The sequence below is a fragment of the Impatiens glandulifera genome, chromosome 7 (genome assembly GCF_907164915.1).
Source record: "Impatiens glandulifera chromosome 7, dImpGla2.1, whole genome shotgun sequence".
Classification (NCBI taxonomy): Eukaryota; Viridiplantae; Streptophyta; class Magnoliopsida; order Ericales; family Balsaminaceae; genus Impatiens; species Impatiens glandulifera.
Window position 1 is genome coordinate 46,573,783 of NC_061868.1, and position 23,134 is coordinate 46,596,916.

Here is a 23,134-nt window from a genome sequence, read left to right on the forward strand (position 1 = left end):
CTCCTCACCCACCACCACCAGATCCCGAAAACTGATAGATTCTCTCTCTCTCTCTCTATATATATTATTATTATATATGTATTATATCAACAACCCACCTCCACTTCACTTTCTAGGTTCAATATAAAAGAGATAAGATCACTTTGCATTGTGGCCTCTCTCTCTTCATCTCTTTCTTCTCTCCTCTGGTTCGTTCATTCTGGGTTCAACTTCGTTGTTGAATTCGGATTTCTGATTAGAAGAAATGGAACGTGCTAGACGGCTCGCGAACCGGGCACTCCTCCGCCGTCTTCTCTCAGATTCAAAGCATGGCCGTGCTTATGAATCCGTTGCTGGTGGCTCTTCTTCATCCCCTGTACTCTACTCTCCTCCGAGGTATGTTTCCTCATTATCTCCTTCTACCCTTTTCAATGGTAGAAGGAATCAATCTGGATCTTCTGATTTTGGATCTCAAACACGATCCATTTCCCTTGATGCTCTCAAACAGAGCGATACATTTCCTCGACGACATAACTCGGCTACACCTGATGATCAGTCTAAAATGGCCGAGTTCGTTGGATTTACTTCACTCGATTCGTTGATTGACGCAACTGTTCCTAAATCGATTCGTCTTGATTCCATGAAGTTTTCTATTTTTGACGAGGGATTAACCGAGTCTCAAATGATTGATCATATGAAAAAATTAGCTTCTAAAAACAAGGTCTTTAAGTCTTTCATTGGAATGGGTTACTATAATACATTCGTTCCTCCTGTTATCTTGAGGAATATCATGGAGAATCCTGGTTGGTATACGCAATACACACCTTATCAAGCTGAGATTTCTCAAGGCCGACTTGAATCTCTTCTCAATTATCAAACCATGATTACGGATCTGACTGGTCTTCCAATGTCAAACGCTTCTCTACTTGATGAAGGAACTGCTGCAGCTGAAGCCATGTCTATGTGTAACAGTATTCTCAAAGGGAAGAAGAAGACCTTCATCATCGCTTCCAACTGTCACCCTCAAACAATCGACATTTGTAAGACTAGAGCAGATGGGTTTGATCTCAAAGTTGTTGTTTCAGATGTTAAAGACATTGATTACAAATCTGGCGATGTCTGTGGAGTTCTTGTTCAGTATCCTGGAACTGAAGGTGAGATATTGGATTATGGAGAGTTTGTGAAAACTGCTCATGCAAACGGTGTTAAGGTGGTGATGGCTAGCGATTTGTTAGCTTTGACGTTGTTGAAGACGCCTGGAGAGTTTGGAGCCGACATTGTCGTTGGTTCTGCGCAGAGATTCGGTGTTCCGATGGGATATGGAGGTCCTCACGCTGCATTCCTGGCAACTTCGCAAGAATACAAGAGAATGATGCCGGGAAGAATCATCGGAGTCAGTGTTGATTCTTCTGGGAAGCAGGCTTTACGTATGGCTATGCAGACTAGAGAGCAACATATCAGGAGGGACAAAGCCACCAGCAACATTTGCACTGCCCAGGCTTTGCTAGCGAACATGGCTGCTATGTATGCCGTGTACCATGGTCCTGAAGGACTCAAGACGATAGCACAAAGGGTTCATGGTCTAGCTGCGACTCTGACAGTCGGATTATCGAAACTCGGGACAGTTGAAGTCCAACCGCTCCCCTTTTTCGACACTGTGAAGATCAAGGTTTCTGATGCTAAAGCGGTTGCTGAAGCTGCGAACAAGAAGGAGATTAATCTGCGAATTTTGGACGATAAAACAGTCAGTTTTCTTGTACTTCTTTCTTTCTTTCGTTTAAATTTGAGTGCTTAACTAGCTTTCCATTCAGGTAACTGTTGCTTTCGATGAAACAACAACCTTGGAAGATGTTGACAAGTTATTCGAAGTTTTCGCATCTGGAAAGAAGGCGAGTTTGAATCATAGTACTAAAACTCAGATTAGTTCTTCAAAATAGGAAGAAATTAAATGATTTGTTTTGTTTTGTTTTGCATTAGGTTCCATTTACTGCTGCATCTCTTGCACCCGAAGTTCAATTCGTTATTCCATCCGGGCTTGCAAGGAAAAGCCCGTACTTGACGCACCCAATCTTCAACACGTATGTATTTTGACAAATATTTATAAAAGTTTATTTTTCTGGGTTAGAAAGGCGTTGATCTGGTATTGATATATGAATTGCAGGAACCACACAGAACATGACTTGCTCAGATACCTTCACAAATTGCAATCAAAGGATCTGTCACTTTGCCACAGTATGATTCCTCTTGGTTCTTGCACAATGAAGCTGAATGCAACTACTGAGATGATGCCGGTTACATGGCCAAACTTCTCTGACATTCACCCGTTTGCACCAACCGAACAGGCAGAGGGTTATCAGGTAGCTAGCTGTAGTTTTATGCTGAGGAACTTCAAATTTTGCTAAAAAAAGGAAGTTAAAGAATATTTTTTTTCTTAACAGGAAATGTTCAGGGATTTGGGTGATTTGCTGTGTACAATAACTGGATTTGATTCGTTCTCTTTGCAACCTAATGCTGGTGCAGCTGGTGAATATGCCGGTCTTATGGTCATCCGTGCTTATCATCTGGTCCGTATGTTGATCTTCATCATTATTGTTAATTGCGGTTTCAAGAAAAAACCTAATCTCAAATTAAAAATAAAAATTGTGGTTAAAGGTGATGACGAATCTTGGTGTTTGGTTTTGTAGGCACGAGGTGACCATCATCGTGATGTGTGTATTATCCCTGTCTCTGCACATGGAACAAATCCGGCAAGTGCTGCTATGTGTGGAATGAAAATTGTTGCGGTTGGAACTGATTCTAAGGGTAACATCAACATTCCAGAACTGAAGAAGGCTGCTGAAGCCAATAAAGATAACTTGTCTGCTCTCATGGTAATGTGGATTATTATTATTATAACTTCTACAACTACTTTTAATTGAATATATATCATTTTATTGAAAACATATTAATTTAATGCAGGTTACCTATCCATCGACTCATGGAGTTTATGAAGAAGGCATCGACGAGATCTGTAAGATAATTCATGACAATGGTGGCCAAGTTTACATGGACGGAGCCAACATGAATGCACAGGTTTATTCATTCAATCAATTTGTTTCTCTCAATCATTCGGCTTGATAAAAAAACCTTGCTTTTGTAGATTTGTGTTTTGAATTTTATTTGTGTGTAGGTTGGGCTGACTAGTCCAGGTTGGATAGGGGCTGATGTATGCCATCTCAATCTGCATAAAACTTTCTGTATTCCACATGGAGGAGGTGGACCTGGAATGGGCCCTATTGGTGTAAAGAAACACTTGGCTCCCTTTTTGCCATCTCATCCTGTGGTATGTTTACCTTTTCCTTTTTACTACTAAATTTGAATTATTAAATTAAACAGAGAATTACAAGGATATGTGCTAGTAAAATGAGTTGATGCATTAAAAAGAACATCAAATCACTGATCTTAGAATACCTTGATTCCCAGCTATAAGGTCAACAATCCGAGCCCAAAAGTCCTTTTGAGTAAGATAACTGTATTTTGTGGATCAAAAGATTAAAATAGTGTTTGAGTTGCTTTTCAGTCTGGTATGAGATTCGAAAAGCTAGTCATTTGAGATGAATTATAGGGTTATGGTTGTAAATAGTAGGGGTGTGATTATAAATGTAGTACAAGATATTGTCAGATCACTTGGAAAAGGCTCAATCCTTCAATCATGAATCATGTTTTGAAAAGTTAACATAGATGACTAAGTAATAACAAAACAATCCTTAAATGTTGAAGGTGGCAACTGGAGGGATACCAGCCCCAGACAATCTTGCGCCACTGGGTACTATATCTGCTGCACCATGGGGTTCAGCGCTTATTCTACCAATATCATACACCTATATCGCCATGATGGGATCCAAGGGGCTCACTGACGCATCCAAGATAGCTATTTTAAATGCCAACTATATGGCAAAACGTTTGGAGGTTCTGGATCTCTCTCACTCACTCTTCTATTAAAGTTGGACACTTTTTTTTTCCTCTATATTGATTTCATTTATTGATGTATTTGTCTGGATAGGATCACTACCCAGTTCTCTTTAGAGGTGTCAATGGAACAGTTGCCCATGAATTCATTGTCGATCTAAGGGGATTCAAGGTTGGTCTATGTTGTTAAAAGAAGGAGCCATTTTAATATAGACTTTGTTGTTAATAGATCATTTGAGATATAGACTTTAAGTACTACTATAATTATTTTCAGACTACTGCTGGAATAGAGCCAGAAGATGTAGCCAAACGTCTTATTGATTATGGATTTCATGGACCCACTATGTCATGGCCTGTGCCTGGCACACTTATGATTGAGCCAACCGAAAGTGAGAGTAAGGTAAAAAGCGCGTATTTGTTTTTTAAAAGTTTATTGAGCTTGGAAATGACTCTTTTGTGTGTATTGCAGGCAGAGATGGACAGGTTTTGTGATGCTATGATTTCAATAAGAGAAGAAATTGCAGAAATTGAGAAAGGAAAAGCTGATGTCCACAACAATGTCTTAAAGGTAATCACTTTCTTTCTTTTATCCTTAAAGGCTTATTTTTTTTTATAAAAGAATCCTTTTAGGCTTATTATCAAACAACTAATGTCCATTTTATTATATGCATAGGGTGCTCCTCACCCACCATCATTGCTCATGGCGGACACATGGAGCAAGCCTTACTCCCGGGACTATGCAGCCTTCCCTGCTTCCTGGCTCCGATCTGCCAAATTTTGGCCCACTACAGGTGCGGTGTCTATTTTTATTTTTATTTACTTATTTCTCTACAAGTATTATATATACATTACCTTCCTATAACCTCTTACTTGTAATGTTAGTGTAGCCTTGGGTTTTTGTCTGTTGAAATGCAAGAAAATACGTTGTTTTAGCATTAGAAAACGCCCATAAGCCATTAAACTATTTTCAAATTTTGTTATCCTGTCCCAAACTTTTGAGCCCTTTTGAAATAACTCTTTTTTGACAAACACTTGATGGACTTAATTTCTTCAGATTTTTCAATTTCTTATACTCTTAAAAACTTTTTACTGTTTTTATTTGTCCATGAAGTTTAGAAAAGGGATTGTTGTAAGAAAAATAAATTTTGATTATAATGTTAAGTGTTTGTTTGTTGTCTGAAAATGATAATTGTTTTGTGTATTGTTTAAACAACCAGGCCGTGTTGACAATGTGTACGGGGATCGTAACCTCATCTGCACCCTTCCTCCGACAGAGGCTGTCGAAGAAGCCAAGGCTGCAACTGCATGAAAACCTTCTCCGTACCTCCTAGTATTGCATTGAAGCTCTTCCCCTCTTCCCCCCATGGATTCGAGGCCTTTGCTCTTCAAACTTGTAAATAGATGAAAAAAAGAGAAAAAAGAAAAAAGAGAGAAAGGAAACTCAATATCTTTGATGCATTTCTATTCATGTTGCTGCTAATGACTCTTAATCATCTTGAAATGGGATGATCAGCAGCCTCGAATCACATTTCCTTGCTTTTAATGTTGTAATTATTAATACTCATGTTTCTTAAGTTTTAATTTTATTCTCTAATAATAGTGTTTGGTTTTTATTTACTTAATGTCTCATCCTATGCCTATGGATAATAAATGTGTTATTTACATGTTCGATTCCACTAACGTGAAAGAACAATTTAGTTTTTTTTAAAATGTCAATTTTTTTTAAAAGAGCACAATATGCGATTCAAATGTATTTTTTACTCTTCAAACAAATGTCATACTAGTGAAATGGATATTTTTTTAGTTTCTTAGACATCAAACTCTTCTATGGATAACTTCTTAATAAAAAATGAGATTTTTTATGAAATTTTTATTTTTCACACATCTTTTTAAGGAAACCGGGATAGAGTCCTTTTAAATGATGCATGTTAAATATAGATAGTTTTGAAATTGGGAGAGTTAACCAATGAAAACTTGTAGTCAATCTCTATGTCAATCGAAATATGGGTAAAGAGCATCTTTATAAGGAGAATCCCTTTCCTCTCCCTTTCAATGGAAAATCGCATATTTAAAATAAATTTTCAAATAATCTGATTAGATATCAATTTTTTTATCATTGTTCACCGTAAAATTGAGAAGGTCCCATGTTTTAGTGATACGATATCATCGACTTCTACCCTTAAACTTTCTTCCAAAGAGATACATCAATTCATTATCTCGAAATTCGTACTTGATGATAATTATTTTGTTTTAGAGGCTTACATTTACATTGTTGTTGAGAAATCTCCACCATTATATGCAGATGTGTTAAAAACAATAGAACGCAAGAGAACTTAATATAGTTAAATGTGGTTTATATTTTAGGTCAATGAAAAGTACACTCCATGTGAGAATATTGTTGTTTAGTTCTTTAGTCTAATTAAACATGGGGACTGATAAAGGCTTTCCATTGCCTTTTGTTAGGACACCATCCAACTCTTTAGGCCACCTTTTCTTAGCCTTTTGTCCAACAACCATCTTAACTCTCCATTTTTTTCTCCCTTGATCCTTGTCACCATCAGTTTCTTAATCTCTTCAAATGTCAAATTATACCTAATCCAATGTTTAATACATCTGTAGACGTCATTAAATACCAGAGTTTCAAAAAAATAAGTAATTGATTAGATTGAAAACTCGATAATCTAACATTAAACATTATTATATATATCAATACTTTTGTACTAAAATAATTTAATTTTGTATATAAATTAGTTGAGAAAAAGGATTTGTTCTCAAAATGGTTATATATTAGGAAAAAATCCCAAATACAAGATTGGATGAATTTATAATAGGCATTTGAAAGTTGTAAAAGAAGAGGGATTGGTAGATCAAGAACTTGGCAAGATCTGTGAATATGATCAATTGAACATGCACATATATATGATTTGATAATTCATCTAAATTTTTCAATCACTCATCTTTCTCTCTCTATCTCTCTCTATATCTATCTTGGCACTCACTCACTCCATCCAGCTTGCCTTCTTCGCACTTAGAATCCACCCTTTTCCGACTGATTCACATCGGCACGACAACAAAAACGTTCACCGGTTTCAACGCCGGGACCCTAGCCGCCGGCCCTTTTCCCACCCTTCTGCAATGAGGAGGAGATCGTCCTCCTCCGAGCTCCGTCTCTCCTTGTCCGTTCTATTCCTTCTCATATCTCTACTACCCTTTTCTTCTTGGGCCCGCTCCCTCACTGTTTCAGATTTGGATCCATTCGATGCGCCCAATGTTACTCACTCCACCAATAGCTCTCAACATAGCCCTAAAGAACAGAGTTTTGCCGACATAATTGATCGAGCACTCGAGAAAGAGTTCACAGAGGGCGATCAGAACGAAGGTTTGTAGATCCAACCTTTTACTTCTTCACCCTCAAAATCACTACTTTTCAATTGGGATCTGAATTATACATCCACCCATGACTCAATTTTATTGTTTGATTTATCCACGGTGATGTATCTAGTTACTCATATTGTTGGATACTTTGTCTTAATTTTGCAGTAAACGAAGTTGGCGGCTTCAATAACAGTGTTACTGAGCAACAGGTTTGTAGTAGCAGATTTCTTTTACATTTTTAGGTCATATCCATGGGACATATAGCTAATTCTAGATGAACCTGGAGCTAGTCAATTAGAGTTTGACACTTTGTCAAAAACTTTTCGTTTAACTTTAAACAATACTTGATCTGACATGAGGAAAGAAACAAGAAAAACTGTATCCATTATGGACCAGTATGAGGTTTTAGTTTGTCTCTAAATGGTTCTTCCTTATATTGTTTGTTTGTCAGGCGGTTTTGGAAACCGTAGCTAGAGTAAAGCCCAAGAAAAATGACACCAAGGAGGAGACGTATATGCTTCTATCATATTTGTTTTTCTTTTCCCTAACATTCATTATTTATGATTTGATATTGTATTTGATGAACTGCTTTCTTACTTCAATATACTATTCTTTATAGGTCATTTCAACTTCATCACGTCTTCAATCTTGATAGTGACAATAGAGCAGATGACACGCCAATGTTGATTGATAGAAAGGTTGAATTGCATTTTCAGATAGTTTTTCATTTTTGTTTGGGCGATCATCAACTGATGACAACATTATTTTCAGGACAATGTCTTTATCATATCAAGTTTCAAATCAAAATACCCAGTGCTTCAGTTAGATTTGAGGTAAATAATTTATTGGCTAGATCATGCAGTTTGGAGTTGTTTTATGATATTGAAATTTCATATCCTAATTCCATTTAATTAAACAGATTGATATCCGACCTGGTGGTTGTAATTGTCTCAGCAACTTGTGGAGGAATTGCATTTGCTTGTGCAGGACAGCCGGTATATACATGTTTAGCTTTGTCTTTGCAGTAATGTAGCTTTAAATTGTCTTTGCAAAGTATCCATTCATTTGCTAATTCTTTGGCATTTCGAAACAATTTTCTATTTATAGGTTATTACTGGTTACTTGCTTGCGGGATCAATTGTTGGACCAGGAGGTTTCAATTTTGTGAGTGAAATGGTTCAGGTAATTTTGTGTTCTCACCTGATAACCCATATTATAGGTCATTTACTGATTTTTTGACATGATATATTGACAAAGCTTAACCATTAATTAACTTAGCGTACTCTTGTCAAGCCTGGGTTTATTAAATATACTACCATGTTTAAGTGCCATTAATTTCTGTAATTACGTGAGGCACATTCTATACTGTTATTCGACTTTATTCTAGTCCTTTTAATGATGGTTCCAACTACCTCTTTTGCATTTAGTTTTTTGTGAGAGTCATGTGTACTTTTTTCATCTCAAGGAGGTATGTGTGAAGATTGAGAAATATTCTCCTCATTAGACATAGATTCCAATTTCTTCATTTGTCACTCATGGAAAATTTGATATCACCCAGTTCCAGACCACTGCATTAATTATTGATAAAATACAGATTTGTTTATAAAGGCAGAGTTATGTTGTTCCCTTTTCTTCTTAAGGAATCATACCTCTAAATAAGAAATATTAGTTAACATAAAATTTGCCTTGGACTCCTCATTTTCCCCATTTGGAGGCTGTTTGTAGCTCATGTTGATATTATCGCTATTTCTTTTTCTTTTACTCTCTTAGACATATCAATATTATTTATACCTTAAATTATAATTGTATGTTTATGAATGGGAGTGCTTTAATTTGAATCTAAGAATAGTTGCTTTCTATTTGAGAAACAAATTAGAGGTTAAAACAACATAATTTTGTGATTAATCAATCACTCTAAAAATAAACAAGGCCTTAATGGCAAGGTGATTCTAGTATATTCTAGCAGAGTTGAAAGCATGCTTCTTGTTGTTGTCATGCTATAAAAATAATTTTCTTGTAGAAACTTTGGCATAAGTGCATACAATAAAATCACATGGTAGACTTGATTAAGTTATAAATGACTGTTATTAATAAAAGGTTCATCCTTTTCTCGAAGAAAGACAATCCAAACATGTCATGAATTCTATTAGATCTTACACTTATCTATTTTTCATAGGTTGAGACAGTGGCACAGTTTGGTGTCATCTTCCTTCTTTTCGCTTTGGGGTTGGAGTTCTCTGCAACTAAGGTTAGACTTTAACCAATTTCAATTGTCTAAATGTTAGTTTCATGCCTAAAAGTTCATTATTCAATTTTAGCTTCGAGCTGTCCGGGCTGTTGCTGTCTTGGGAGGCCTGCTTCAGGTTTTCCTGTTTATGTGCTTATGTGGAATTACAGCTTCAGTAAGTCCTATGAATTCCAAACTCGAACTTCTGTTTATTTTTGATAGAGTTGCATGCATATGTGATATGAAGACTGCCACATCTGATCATATGAAGTTGCACACTGTTATAGATTACCAATAAGCTGAGGAACTACCATTAAATTTCATTATAACCACCAGGTAGCTCAAGTAGAAGGAGTCTTTACGTAAGAGGCTAAGGTCTTAGTTTCGATTCTCACTAAGAACCCCCTGATTTAAGTTTGGGGGTCATGTTTGTGAGTTGTCGTGCTAGCCTCCTCCTAGGAATAAACCCTGGTCACAAAAGAATAAAATAAAATAAATTTGTATATGTGATATGGAAAGGGATTCAGCAATTTGGAAACTTGTATTTTGTGATAACCTCTGTCAAAATTACAATCCCATTACGGCAAAATTATTGAAAATGTTCTTTCTTTGTTTGGTAAAAAGATTTTTTCTAGATTATGATTCATATTATTTTATGGATCAGGATCCAAATTATTGTGTAATTTTGTTGCTTCATTTGGTTTACAAATTATTTTATAAATCATGATCAACATAGAAAAAATGGTATACCAAAACAGCCCAATAATTGTAATTATAGATGGAAATCTTGGAACGAATCCCAGGTGTAGGAAACTTTGATCTAGAGTTCATATTTAACCCTCTTTTAATATTAACATGTTTTACATCCTCTCAAAAAGAAACACAATTTGTCACATAATCTCTTTTTCCCATGTCAATAATTAATGGCATTTCTTTAGTCAATAAAGTAAGTTGTATTACCACAAAGATCCTTTCCATCATAGGATGATTCTTCTTCATTTTTCCCTTGTTGCAATAAAGCTCACCTCAAATTCTTAGATGTACCTGAATTGCAAAGCCTGTTTCAGAAGATCACGGTTTCTTTTGGGAGCAAACTCACCTAGTAAGATAAATAGGCATTGCGAGCTTTTCTTCTTCTTTCTCCAAGTTTGGTTCTTTTTGAGCTAAAGGAGGCAATCTGGCAAACCCAAAGGAATCTTCAATAGAACCTCAAGAAGAGATCAAATGATTTTGCAAAGCTGTATTATGTTATGTGAAAACCTTGATTAACTATTATAACGTAATACTTTGTTATCTAAGTCCTAGTTCAATTGAAGTCACATTATGATGTAATAATTTTAGTCCTTTTTGTACCTGGAGTTTACTTATCTTCCAGGTTTGTAACTAATCTATTGAGTTTAAAATAGCGATTTGAGTTTTCATAATAAATGCTTCAATCCCATAGTTTTTGACAGTATACGGATGTTCTTTGATGCTGTTTTGCAGCTATGTGGTGGTAAACCATCAGAAGGAGTGTTTGTTGGTGCATTCCTTTCCATGTCTTCAACCGCTGTTGTAAGTTTCCAAATGGATCAGTCACTTCTTTTCAACCGTCAATATTACCAAGCTTCTTTTTCTCTAAGTCAATTATTTTCACTTTAGGTGTTGAAGTTTTTGATGGAAAGAAACAGTATAAATGCCCTTCATGGTCAAGTAACAGTTGGTACCCTCATTCTGCAGGTACCTAGTTTCTTGTAATTCAATTAGAGAAAATTTCCTTGTCTAATGTTGGACTCTTACTGCTTGCTTGTTTAGTCCCATGGAGTAAATGGCTTTAAGTTGCTTTTTTTTTTTTACTTAATTTTAATTGTTTGCTTTGTAGGATTGTGCTGTGGGGTTGCTGTTTGCTTTGCTTCCAGTTCTGGGCGGTTCATCAGGTTTACTACAAGGAGTTATATCCATGACTAAATCGTAAGTATATCTTATTGGATTCTTCTGGTGTCTAAGTATTTCTATCTATCTCTATATGCTCAATCATGTTTCCATTTTAGTATAGTATTATTTAGTAATGATCAATATAGAGTTTATATTCCAAGGCCACCCTGAAAAGAACTGTAGATACGATCTGAGTATTAGTGGGGATATTATTAATGGAATCAATGGGGTCATTTCGTTTTTGGATGTCAGACAAATAAGTTCATTTAAAATCAAGTTCAGCCCTTCTTACAATAATACTCAACATATTGAGATTTCCATCCGAGGGTTCAGTTGTAGATGTGATGCCTTAATCTTCTATTTAGGAGGTTACAACACTACAAAAGGTGGATAAGTGGGTGGTTCTTATGGCTACGCTGATAAAAAAAAACTGATTTATCAGGAAATGTGCAAATTTCTGTGAACAGTTCTCACTACTCTCAAACTAAGACTACTTGTGTAGGATGTAACTAATATTGGCCTTAAAATCTTTCTCTGATTTACCTGAAATATGCCATTTACAGTGTTACTGCCTTTGGTTTCCGTTACAGTATACACTAGAAGTGGGGTTTCACAAAATAAGGACAATTACTAAAACATATGAGCTATACAATGAGATGCTAAAAGTGATGAGTTTTTACTCATCTAAGTAGTTAGACTGTGTCTTAATGTTCAAACTGAGTAATTGCCATTTTGTTTCTGAATAATGCTACTGTTAATCTTCCTGAACTTCTCATGGATACTGGTTAGACTTGGGCCTAGTTTGCTGTAGGGTTATTTGAAAAAAACCTTGATTGATATAAAAAGTGGGTTATATTTGGATTATTTGGGTGAAAGGACCAACATATCCAAATTATTTATTATTGTAAAATGTTATATGTAAAGTCGTGATCAGAGGCTGCAAGTGTTTTAGTTTTGAGCAGATTATTCATAGATAGACCCCAGACTTGAATGTTGCATACTGCGTTATATTAAATAGACCTCTGACTAGAATGCTGCATTGTATTAAACTCTGTTAATTGAACAGGTTGGTGCTGCTGTTAACATTTCTGGCTGTTTTATCAATATTGTCTCGGACTTGTGTACCCTGGTTCCTCAAGCTGATGATAAGCCTGTCATCACAGGTAACAAATCTCTAGTTCAAATACCAAACTCCAGTATGATATTTCACTTGCTTATTTGAGTTTACGCATGCAGACCAATGAACTATACCAGTTGGCATCAGTTGCATTCTGCCTACTTGTTGCATGGGTTAGTCTTCTTATTGCCATCTCCTTTAATTATTTCTTCCTCATTGATATCATGATTTTGTTATACTAATACTAGAGTACATTTTGTCCCAATTTAATACTTGAGATCAAAAACGATTTTTGGGGGTCCTCTTCTGAATCCATGACCACACATGTTATGATTTAAACACACTTGGTTGTATTTCTAGAATTTCCGATGCAATTTTTGCGTTGACTATAATTTAAATGAAATTTTCATTTAAAAATTTACCAAGTTCTTCATCTTGTGCATCCTACTCAGAACATGTTATGGTTGCACTCTGACCTTATGTTTATGGGAAAAAAATGGGATTTTAATTATTTTACGGGAGAAAGTTGTATGTTAGTTTTTAAAAGTTGCACTCTGACTTGTTCAATGCTTTGTTGAGTATTTAAGCTGTTGTAAACAAAACTCAAGAATTTTTGTCTGTTTTCTCCATTTGCTCAAAGTTGTAATGCTGATTTTAAAGGTCTAACATTGTATTTTTTGTTCATATCTACTTCCCATTGAGTTGTTGTTTTTTTATAAAAAAAAAATCATTTGATCATTATATAGAAAAATATACATTTGTTATGCTTGCCTAAAATCACAGATTATCATCTAGAGAATAATATGTTCATGATCCAAAAAATAATACGATCAGGATCGGGAAAAAAATTATTTATACCAAATGAAACAAAAAATTACACTATAATTGCATACCACATGAAGCAATATCTATTATCTGGATCACGACCCAAAAAATAATATAATTATGAAAAACATCTTTCACCAAAACGAATAAAAAGTTACTTTCAATTTTTAACTTGTGATTTTCCAATTAGATCGTGATTGTGACGAAATAGTAGTTTACAAATGGGATCATTGAATTCTCTTTCATGTCTAAAAACAAATTGGATAGTATTAAAATCGTATAATCAAAGTATCTGTTTAATGGACATTTTGAAATGCTAGGTATTCATGGAACTCTATGAAACAAGATCTTTTCTTATCGTGAATTATCCAATTTGGATTTGGAATATTTTCCTATACAACTGCATTGCTTAATCGTTTATGCATATGCAGTGTAGTGACAAGCTTGGTCTAAGTTTTGAACTGGGATCCTTTGCTGCTGGAGTGATGATAGCCACAACTGATCTTGGTCAACACACGCTTGAGCAAGTACGCGGATTCTCTGTTTTGTTTGTCAAAGATGGTAGTTCTATTTCATATTGCATTTTGTTTTCTCTGGTTTAAGGCTTGTCATACAGGCCTCTTATCTTGTTCAGGCTACAAACAGCATTAATTCTGTTCAAGATCAAACAAAACTAGAACTACAAAATTTCAAAGGGTTTGATTTTGTTTAGATCCAAACAACCGTATTAGTATCTCTCTTTAACTACTTTGGGTAATTTTAGAAGGATCCAAATTGATTTTTCTTATAGCATGACTTGGTAATAGTTCATTTCCATAAAACAATATATGTATCTCATAATATAATACATGATATTGTTGAAGTATCAATGGCAGTTCTCATTTGGATGTTTCTATAGCTGATGTTTGTTAGATTATGATTGGTCAGCACACCATCTATTGGTCAATTATCACTTTGAGAAAGGAAACACAATTTTGAACATGACTTGTCTGTTGGAATAAAACTACCCATTTACAGAAAATCGCCCTTGAACTACGTCAATGGGGCCGAAAATTGCATTCAATTTAATAAGTGGTTGATTTTGCACTCTATTAATGATGGGGTTATCAACTAAATCCATTATGTTACTACTTGTGCAGGTAGAACCCATAAGGAATTTCTTTGCTGCTCTTTTTCTGGCTAGTATCGGAATGCTGATCCATGTTCAATTCCTGTGGAACCATGTGGATATTCTAGTAGCATCTGTTATTTTAGTGATCATTGTAAAAACGCTCATCATTACTGTTGTTGTCAAAGGGTTTGGCTACAGCAACAAAACGGCATTTCTGGTATATGTTCTATTTCGAGTCGCTGTCTTTCTACTTACTCCAAATTTCTAGCGTTTTAGTTCTGATGGAATTCTAACTACTTAGGTTCTTGTACTTCTGTAGGTTGGAATGTCCTTGGCACAAATAGGGGAGTTTGCTTTTGTTCTTCTTAGTCGCGCTTCCAATCTTCATCTTGTTGAGGTATGTTATCATTTTTTATTGCAATTTGTTTCTTCTTCATTGCTATCTTCTATTCATTTTGCAATGCATAAAAAATACTCAAAAATCATTGCCACTACTGAACTTTGTGCTCATGTATGCATAACCATAATTTTCATAGTGAAATATTGAAGATTTTATTTGAATTTGAATTTTTAGGGCAAAGTTTATTTGCTTCTTCTTGGGACAACAGCGCTTAGTCTGGTAAGAAATCCATTTCTTTAATTCGATGGTCCTTACAAAAATATCAGTTTGTGAAATACCAGAGTATTTTTTATCTGGATGATTTGTTGTTGCAGGTGACTACACCATTGCTCTTCAAGCTAATACCTGCTGTAGTGCATCTCGGTGTGCTATTGCGGTGGTTCGCCCCTGACAGCCACATTGAGGTAGTCAAAACTGTTTTTTTTTTCAGATTTAGCCCGCTATTTGAAAATCTTGGTTTTGTTTATTTTAAAAAATTACAAATTTATGCACATCAGATGGGATATAAAGGTGATAACTTGCGATCAGAGAGCGCAAAACAGCGGCTTGCCTTGATCTCAAAAGATCTCTCAATTCATGAAGTAAACCTATCAAAATAAAGATGCCCCTCACACACTCCTACTGCTTGACTTCACAAGAATTCATCGGTTTGATCAAACACGGGTTCAAAACAGGTTCTGAAACATCAAAATCAAGTATAGCGTACTGCTAATCTAACACATGAATCTTTTTTTTTTTTTTTCTTTTTAATTTTTATTATTATTATTATTCATTTGGTGTGGTATGCACGCTATTCCTTGTTTGGCAAATGGTTTTCCCTCATGGCCACTCATTTCTTAAAATGTATAATAGTTCCATTAATGTAATGTAAATTGCGTTGTAGTTGCTGATCTTTATTTTTCCAAACATTTGTTCAAAGTGTAAGAAGGCAAGTTTTAATCAATTTGCCAAATTTGGATTACATTTTTTTAGATATTTTGAAAAAACTTTGTTTGAGGACCCGAATCGAATACAACCTTTGCTCTGAAGTGCAATTCTATATTGTCAATACAACTGGATCTAACAAGTTGTAAGTTTAGATACACCCCATTTTTCAAGCAGGGTTCATATGGATGCCACCCAGATGATAAAATTCTGTGCAAATGAAGACATTATTCCATTTGGGGTTTAAATCTGAGTTGAAAATTGGGAAATAAACAAAACAAGAATACTCAATATGATCCACCATATTGCCATTTCTTCTTTGTTGCCCTAAGGCTTAGGATCTTGTAATGCACTAATCCATATGAACAATCAAATCAGAAGTCATTTATTGCCAATCAAATGATAATATATTCACAATAAATAAACAAAACTCCAAAATAACACTAAATGAAGCGGCATATCAAAGTTACATGAAGTTGAAACTGAATTATGTAAGGAAAACAATATTCTAGAGATTAAAAATGCTCCAACAATTATCAAATAATTTTGCAAAAAAAGATGAGCTTATAGATTTTTTTTTAATAAAACTGCAAAATCAGAAAGGGTAAAAAGGTCCAGCATGTTTATAGCAAAATAAAGCAGCAACAGCTTAATATAACAAAGGGTTGTTCAACAAAAAATGATAACAGTTTAAGAAGGTAGGATAGTGAAAAGAGTCTCCAACAACATATAAAAAGACATACCAGACAGAATCATGTCGAAATCCATTAAAAACATTACATAATCTGATCATCCACTAACTACTACTATTCCAACAAAACCCCTTTTTTAACTCTTGGGGGAAGGTTTGGCCCCACCCTGAGCAGGCGGCTGTGGTGTTGCCCCACCGCCCGTGCCATCACCACCATAAGCAGGAGGCTGGGAACCTGCACCGCCATACGAACTGTTATACGCTGCCGCCGGTTGTTGCTGTCCATAACCTGCTTGGGCAGCCCCATACGCTGCTGATCCATACCCGCTTTGTGCTGCCCCATAACCAGCTTGTGGAGGATAACCTTGACCATACCCTCCTACTTGGGCAGCAGCAGCACCACTAGGGGACTGCCCGTAGCCTGATTGACCAGGAACACCCTTTTGACCTTGAGGCGGACCATAACCATAACCAGGCTGAGTTCCATAACCACCGGCAGCAGCTTGGGGTGTCGGAATTCCATAACCTCCTCCTTGGGCAGGAGCAGCAGCAGCGGCAGTAGCTGATCCTTGAGGTGCTGGATAACTAGCAGGATTGGGGTTAGGGTTAGCTGGTGGCTGAGTGCCTGCAGGCGGCGGTGCTTGGCTGGCATCCACTTGACCGCCACCTCCATTTCCGTAAGCAGGAGGAGCAGAGTTGTACCCCTGTTGCTGTTGTTCATATCCAGATTGAGTGTGATAACCACCATACCCATCGTGAGTATAAGCTTGTTGACCATAGCCAGAGGCAGCTGTAGGTGCCTGACCATAACCATAACCGGCAGAAGCATCAGCAGGGCCACCGGGTTGACCGCCTGAAACTTGCTGCTGCTGTTGAGTTTGTTGGTTGTAGTAATCGTAATTTCCTCCCTGACTACCAGCCTGATTTTGAGGGGCAGATGACTGGTCCCAACCGGCAGCGCCATAAGATGTTTGTTGAGGATATTGAGAATATGAAGCCTGAGACATGTTATATTGGGGTGATGGGCCACCAGGATATGCTCCAGGTTGTTGCATGTAACCATAACCAGGTTGTTGTTGCTGCTGTTGCATTGAAGGTGGTCCCCCCCAACTAGACTGAGGTCTGGCTTGGTAGCCACCACCTTGTTGATAACCTCCTGAATTTCTAGATCGATTCTGCAAAATAAGTTGGCCTCATGTAAACCCCAAGGCCATACAATTTGAAGCATAGAAAATGACAAACTCATATATAATATATAATGTGGAAGGCAATTGATTAAGCAGTGAGAGAGATACACATAAAATAAGGAATATAGTAAGAATCCACACACATATCACGTTGATCTTGTAGAAGGATATAGTCAAATATCATTTGTATCGAAGAGGGGATGGGTGGTGCCTACATACCGTACTGGCTTTTGTTGTACTACTCAGTTACTCCCCTGCAGAAGTCCATCATCCTCTCCCTATTCATGACGAATGGGTGCAGAAAGACAACGATGCCAAAACAAAGTAGGCTAATACAAGGTACATTTTCACATTGCAACATATTTACAATTGACTTCATAAGATGGACAACTGAAAATCCCTAATCCCCTATCAGATAATAATAAATTTATATGTTGCTAACTATTAAGTTAAGCCACTATAGAATATCAACAATTTGACTAAAAGTTCATTGCACTAAAAATATGGCTGCAAAGGAAGAGATGATACAATAAGAAAATATGTGTCTACTCTTATAAGTATGGCAGTGACAATATAAAAGACAGATTAGTCAAGGCATTAATATTTGACAGTTGATAGTTATAAGAGATCCTGATAAAAAGAAAATGATCAAAAGAGAAACCAAGACATCAAATATGACAAAAGATGGACTTGCAAAGAATAATGAGAAAGCTATATTGGGAGGAACCTAACATATTTATTGACCTAAAACAGGAACATAAGAATTTTAATAGCGTTGATGATAGAATACATAATATATTGTTAATCATCAACAAAGATTTTTTATCAGAGTATAAACTAATATACTACAAATGATAAAACAACAGGATAAATAACAAATATCAGTAAATCCCTTAGTCAACATAAGAAGGATGGGAAATATCAATTCCTTTTAGTTTATGGATGGTTGAAAGATATAAGATTAAAATGGTGTGCTTGTCATGTGCAGAAGTACAACAAAAGGATACCCATCAGAGAATTCAGAATAGGTAAAAGAATCTGATGACTAGGTGAAAATTTTTGAACGTGAATTTAGGATTAGTATTTACATGTTCATCATACTGATAAACATATACTGTGGGAAAAACTGGGAAGAGAGGCTGATCCAGCCAAATCTTAGAACTGACAGAGATAACAACGCATTAATAAATTACATTAAATATCCACATATCTTAGGATAACCCAGATCCTTACTCCCCCATTGCCTCAAGTTTCTCTCCTTGCAGTTAGTTATTATCATAGAAGATGAAGTTAGAACCATACCAGAAAGATGCCGAGGAACACCAACACTACTAAAGATCCAATGTTGGTGTCACCAATACTCACTAACCCTACAATAGTTCTCAATAGCAGGCATCAGTAATGACATGCATTAAAGAAGCGTACTCAATGCTACATCAATCTATACTCCCATGAAAATTTTGCTTAGAATTTAGCAGGAATCACTGCACAACTTGGACAAACAACATCCTCAATGATATTCAAGACTTTACACAGATCAAACAATCCTCACATTTATCAATATATAACATCTATCTGGACACACTCAATATCCAATTACCAATACATCACTAAACCCCCCAGAATCTCGTAGCTACTACCTCATTTCAGTTAATATACAAATATCAAAATCATAAAGACGGCAATAACCAGTCAATGACATAATCCTGCAGAGAATCTATGAACAAACAACTTCAACCATCAATAACAGATATATTATATCTCTGCAGAAGCATTATCATCATTAATTTTTGTATAACAAGTCTCAATATAGGTCAAACTGCCTCTTCAAACAGGAACTAGTGGTCTGTCAGCATGATATCCTTCTTAACATTTGGATAATTGAACAGGCAGAAAAAGGTTCATAACAGCTTAAAGGTAAGATACGAGATAAAATAATATGTAACTACTTTATTTGGACCATTCAGCAACAATGGAAATAGAATTCAGTTGGATAAACTGATGAATCAATAAAGTATCAAAATATTACTATATCATTCTACCAACTGAAATGATTACTGCTTCTCCATAATCATCCGGTCTATTTGGAAGGAAAGATACAGACGCATCTTTAGGAACGGAAGTGCGTCGCCACAACTGATCTGGTTCAAGGTAAGAAGTACAATGACAGTTCATAAAGAACATGTGACTTTATCTTCCTTTGTATAGCATTGTCAAATTAGTATGATAAATGTTAACTTATGGCTACACATGTCATTTACTTGTACTTACTTTTATTTGACTTTCATATTTACCATGTTTAGATGAAATTTCTGTTTTTCAAAAATGAATAAAAAAATGAAGTGTCACAATCTTAACATAACCATAACAATCAACTATCAAGAGGAACTGCAAAAGAATGTGAAATCCGGTGACAAAATACTTCTGATGGTAATTCTAGGATATGTTGGTGCCAGCAGGCAAATTGAGATTAAGGTTGAGCTAAAGTTTTGAACCAGGATCATAATATGGCTGTTTACTATGAAAATCATTTCAATGAAGAATGTAGCAAAAAAGAAAAAACCAATAAAGGATTCTCAAATCTGTAAGCAAATAACCAATCCTTAGGATCGTATCATATCTTGCTCACTTTCTCAAACAGTAAAGATAACGAGACATTAAGAATATCAATTCAACAAAATTGTAAACCTACCTCGCTGGTTACTTCAATGACTAACTGTTTAGCAGCCTCTATTTGCTCCGGTGTACCATCTATTTGTACTGTTCTTTCAGTGGATGTATCACCAGGAGGAAGGTGCAAAGGAATGACCTACATTGATTGGACATAGTTAGTAATAAATACTAAACAAAATTCAAAGGGATGCTCATAGAAAGACACTGAATACGCATGAAGCATAACACAATAAACATGGGGAGAACCTGTATACGAGCTCCCGATCTAGCCTGCATGTTTTTAATGCTCTCGCCTCCTTTGCCAATAACAAGACCAACCTGAACAAAGACAGATTAGCATTTCCAACAAATATAATCAACAGAAAATAAAAAGTTAACATTATACACTAGTGAACCTTGTTATTTGGAACTTGCATCACAAATTGATCAGCACCAGGTTGTTGAACATTTACCCTTCTAGAAACTACTCCAGAACCCCCTTTATCAGCCTGCCGAAAGTACCAAATAAATAACGAAACTTTCTACCAGAAATTATAGTAAAACATCCTACACATTTACCTCATTAATAACTTCATGAATCAACTGTTCAGCCTTAGCAATTTGGTCTGGACTACCCATCACCTCAACCACTCTGGAACCAGAGTTTGGGTCTGCATCTACATCCCTTGTTACTTGAATCTTTGCACCAGATTGCATTTGCAGATACTTGATGGTTTCCCCAGCTTTTCCAATAATTACACCAACCCTTCCATTAGGAATTTCAATCTTTTTGCTTGTCCCCTGGTAATTATTGTAAGAAGAAGCTTGTTGTGGAGGAGTCATCATTGGAACCACAGGCTTATTCCCTCCACCTGGTGTCCAAAATGAAGGTTTATTAGTAAGAATGCAAAAAGAACAATTAAACTTTTGAATGCAAAAAATATAAAAAAAACAAGGTGATTAGTAAGAATTAGCAATAATCTGAATGTTAGTATAAATAAGGTTTCATAATTCTGGAGAATCAACAGTCAGCTACTATACATACACTCTAGAACATGTCATATACAATATCAATGAGTTAGCAAAACTGAAGTTGTTACCAATGGGAGCCAGCTAGAACAACCACTCAATATTAGTTACAATGGATACACTATACAGTTGCATATTTCATATCTAGTTTGTAAGCTTGAATTGTGTAATAGCTTCTACGTCATTTCTTGATGTCCATGTTAACATGGTGTTATTGTGTGATGATCTTGAGCAGCCCAAGATCATTACAGTTGGTCAGACCTTGAACAAGAACATTACAGTTCTTGAGAAGGATCATTACAGAACATAAGTTTAATGCACAAGACATTGGAAAATAGTTTAAAGAGAAAAGCCAATAATACAACACATCTAACAAGAAAGATGCAACGGATACAAAAGTTTAACAAGAAAGCAGCATAAACACTTACCGTCCATTGAATCAAAGCCGCCGCCATTCTCAACCCTAGGACGCTTCTGGTCGACGTTGCTGTAGAGGCGATTAGCAATTTCTTGAGCCTTCTGCTTTGCGAGCTCAACGCCATCGACGATTGGGAGAACGGTGTTGTAAGAAGGCTGCAGTGGGGCTGAATCCGGCGACTGGGATGCAATAGGAGCCGAGAAACCAGTGACACGACGAGGAGGAGGTGGCGGTGACTGGTCGACTTCGTACTTCCTTTTGTTGTTAACCAATTCTCCACCGGAAGAGTACTGAATATCGTCGGCCATTTTCGTCTAGTTGGAAACTGACTGCTGTCAAACTATAAAATAAAAAAGAAGATGCAGGAAACCCTAGATAGAGAAACAGAGATAGGGAAAACAAAGAAAGGTGTGGAGAATGGAGAGAGATTAATCCATCCTTATGCTCATGTTATTTTATACTACACTCAAACCCTTAAATATTTATTCATTTTATAATTCTATTTATTTTTTATATATTTAAAAAAATATATATTATAATTTTTTATAAATATATTTTACCAATACACACCACATTATTTCTCTCTCCTATAATAATATATATATATATATATATTATACTCTTTCCTTAATAAATTAAATAAGTATATTTTTTTCTCAATTTAAATTTTTATCTCTTTTAAATAATTTAATTTTTATGTCCCATGCTCAATTCAATTTTTTTATTTTTTTTATAACTAAAGTATTACAACACCCAATACATTACCTTTTCTCTTTAATCTAATATTTTAAATAATAATATATTTGATTGTGAAATTAATGCTAATTTTTTATATTAAAAATAAGGATTTAGATGCTTATGTATTGGATTGTCAATTGAATTATTGCATAAAATAAATGTGAATTTTTATTTGAAAAAATATATATTTGGAACAATAATAAAGTTTGTAAAAAAATATATATATATATATATATATATATATATATATATATATATATAAATGTTTATCTAATATAATAGAAATGATACTATTTTAAATATAACAACAAAATAATTTAAGAAAATAAAATATTTGTTTTATCACCAAATCCACCCAAAACACAATGAGATTAAATTTAAAAATAAAAAACAAAAAATATTAAGTAACAAACAAATATATAAAAAAAAGACGAATCAAATATATAAAAAAAAGACGAATTTTCAGAACAGATTTTCCTTGTTATGAACTTGTCATAATCATAACGTTGTTGAGTAAATCAATAGACGTATCGATGGGCAACGATCACTAAAATTATACCGTTCATTTCGAACCAAACCAAATAGTTCACCGATCGACA

General features: G+C 35.4%; 3 protein-coding genes across 3 annotated transcripts; 2 read left to right on the forward strand and 1 right to left on the reverse strand.

Annotated features, from left to right (window-relative positions):
- The first annotated feature begins 63 nt into the window (after nt 1-63).
- Nucleotides 64-5,544, forward strand: LOC124910803 (glycine dehydrogenase (decarboxylating), mitochondrial). Its single transcript, XM_047451484.1, has 14 exons — nt 64-1,723; nt 1,791-1,868; nt 1,957-2,057; nt 2,141-2,336; nt 2,418-2,543; nt 2,664-2,849; nt 2,938-3,051; nt 3,149-3,301; nt 3,739-3,927; nt 4,022-4,099; nt 4,202-4,327; nt 4,397-4,495; nt 4,601-4,718; nt 5,145-5,544. Exons 1-14 carry the CDS (start codon nt 245-247, stop codon nt 5,234-5,236), a joined length of 3,135 nt encoding a protein of 1,044 aa, XP_047307440.1. The 5' UTR covers nt 64-244; the 3' UTR covers nt 5,237-5,544.
- A 1,251-nt stretch (nt 5,545-6,795) lies between these two features.
- On the forward strand, nt 6,796-15,804 carry LOC124944991 (K(+) efflux antiporter 6-like). Its single transcript, XM_047485345.1, has 20 exons — nt 6,796-7,306; nt 7,468-7,511; nt 7,754-7,812; nt 7,922-8,000; nt 8,074-8,135; nt 8,222-8,297; nt 8,410-8,484; nt 9,479-9,550; nt 9,621-9,704; nt 11,015-11,083; nt 11,171-11,248; nt 11,391-11,479; nt 12,510-12,606; nt 12,680-12,733; nt 13,817-13,912; nt 14,525-14,713; nt 14,816-14,893; nt 15,071-15,115; nt 15,211-15,300; nt 15,394-15,804. Exons 1-20 carry the CDS (start codon nt 7,063-7,065, stop codon nt 15,493-15,495), a joined length of 1,782 nt encoding a protein of 593 aa, XP_047341301.1. The 5' UTR covers nt 6,796-7,062; the 3' UTR covers nt 15,496-15,804.
- Nucleotides 15,805-16,524: 720 nt separating this feature from the next.
- LOC124910555 (far upstream element-binding protein 2) lies at nt 16,525-22,209 on the reverse strand. Its single transcript, XM_047451222.1, has 6 exons — nt 21,808-22,209; nt 20,930-21,222; nt 20,767-20,859; nt 20,618-20,689; nt 20,391-20,507; nt 16,525-17,686 (listed from the first exon to the last, which is right to left on the reverse strand). Exons 1-6 carry the CDS (start codon nt 22,103-22,105, stop codon nt 16,649-16,651), a joined length of 1,911 nt encoding a protein of 636 aa, XP_047307178.1. The 5' UTR covers nt 22,106-22,209; the 3' UTR covers nt 16,525-16,648.
- Nucleotides 22,210-23,134: the final 925 nt, after the last annotated feature.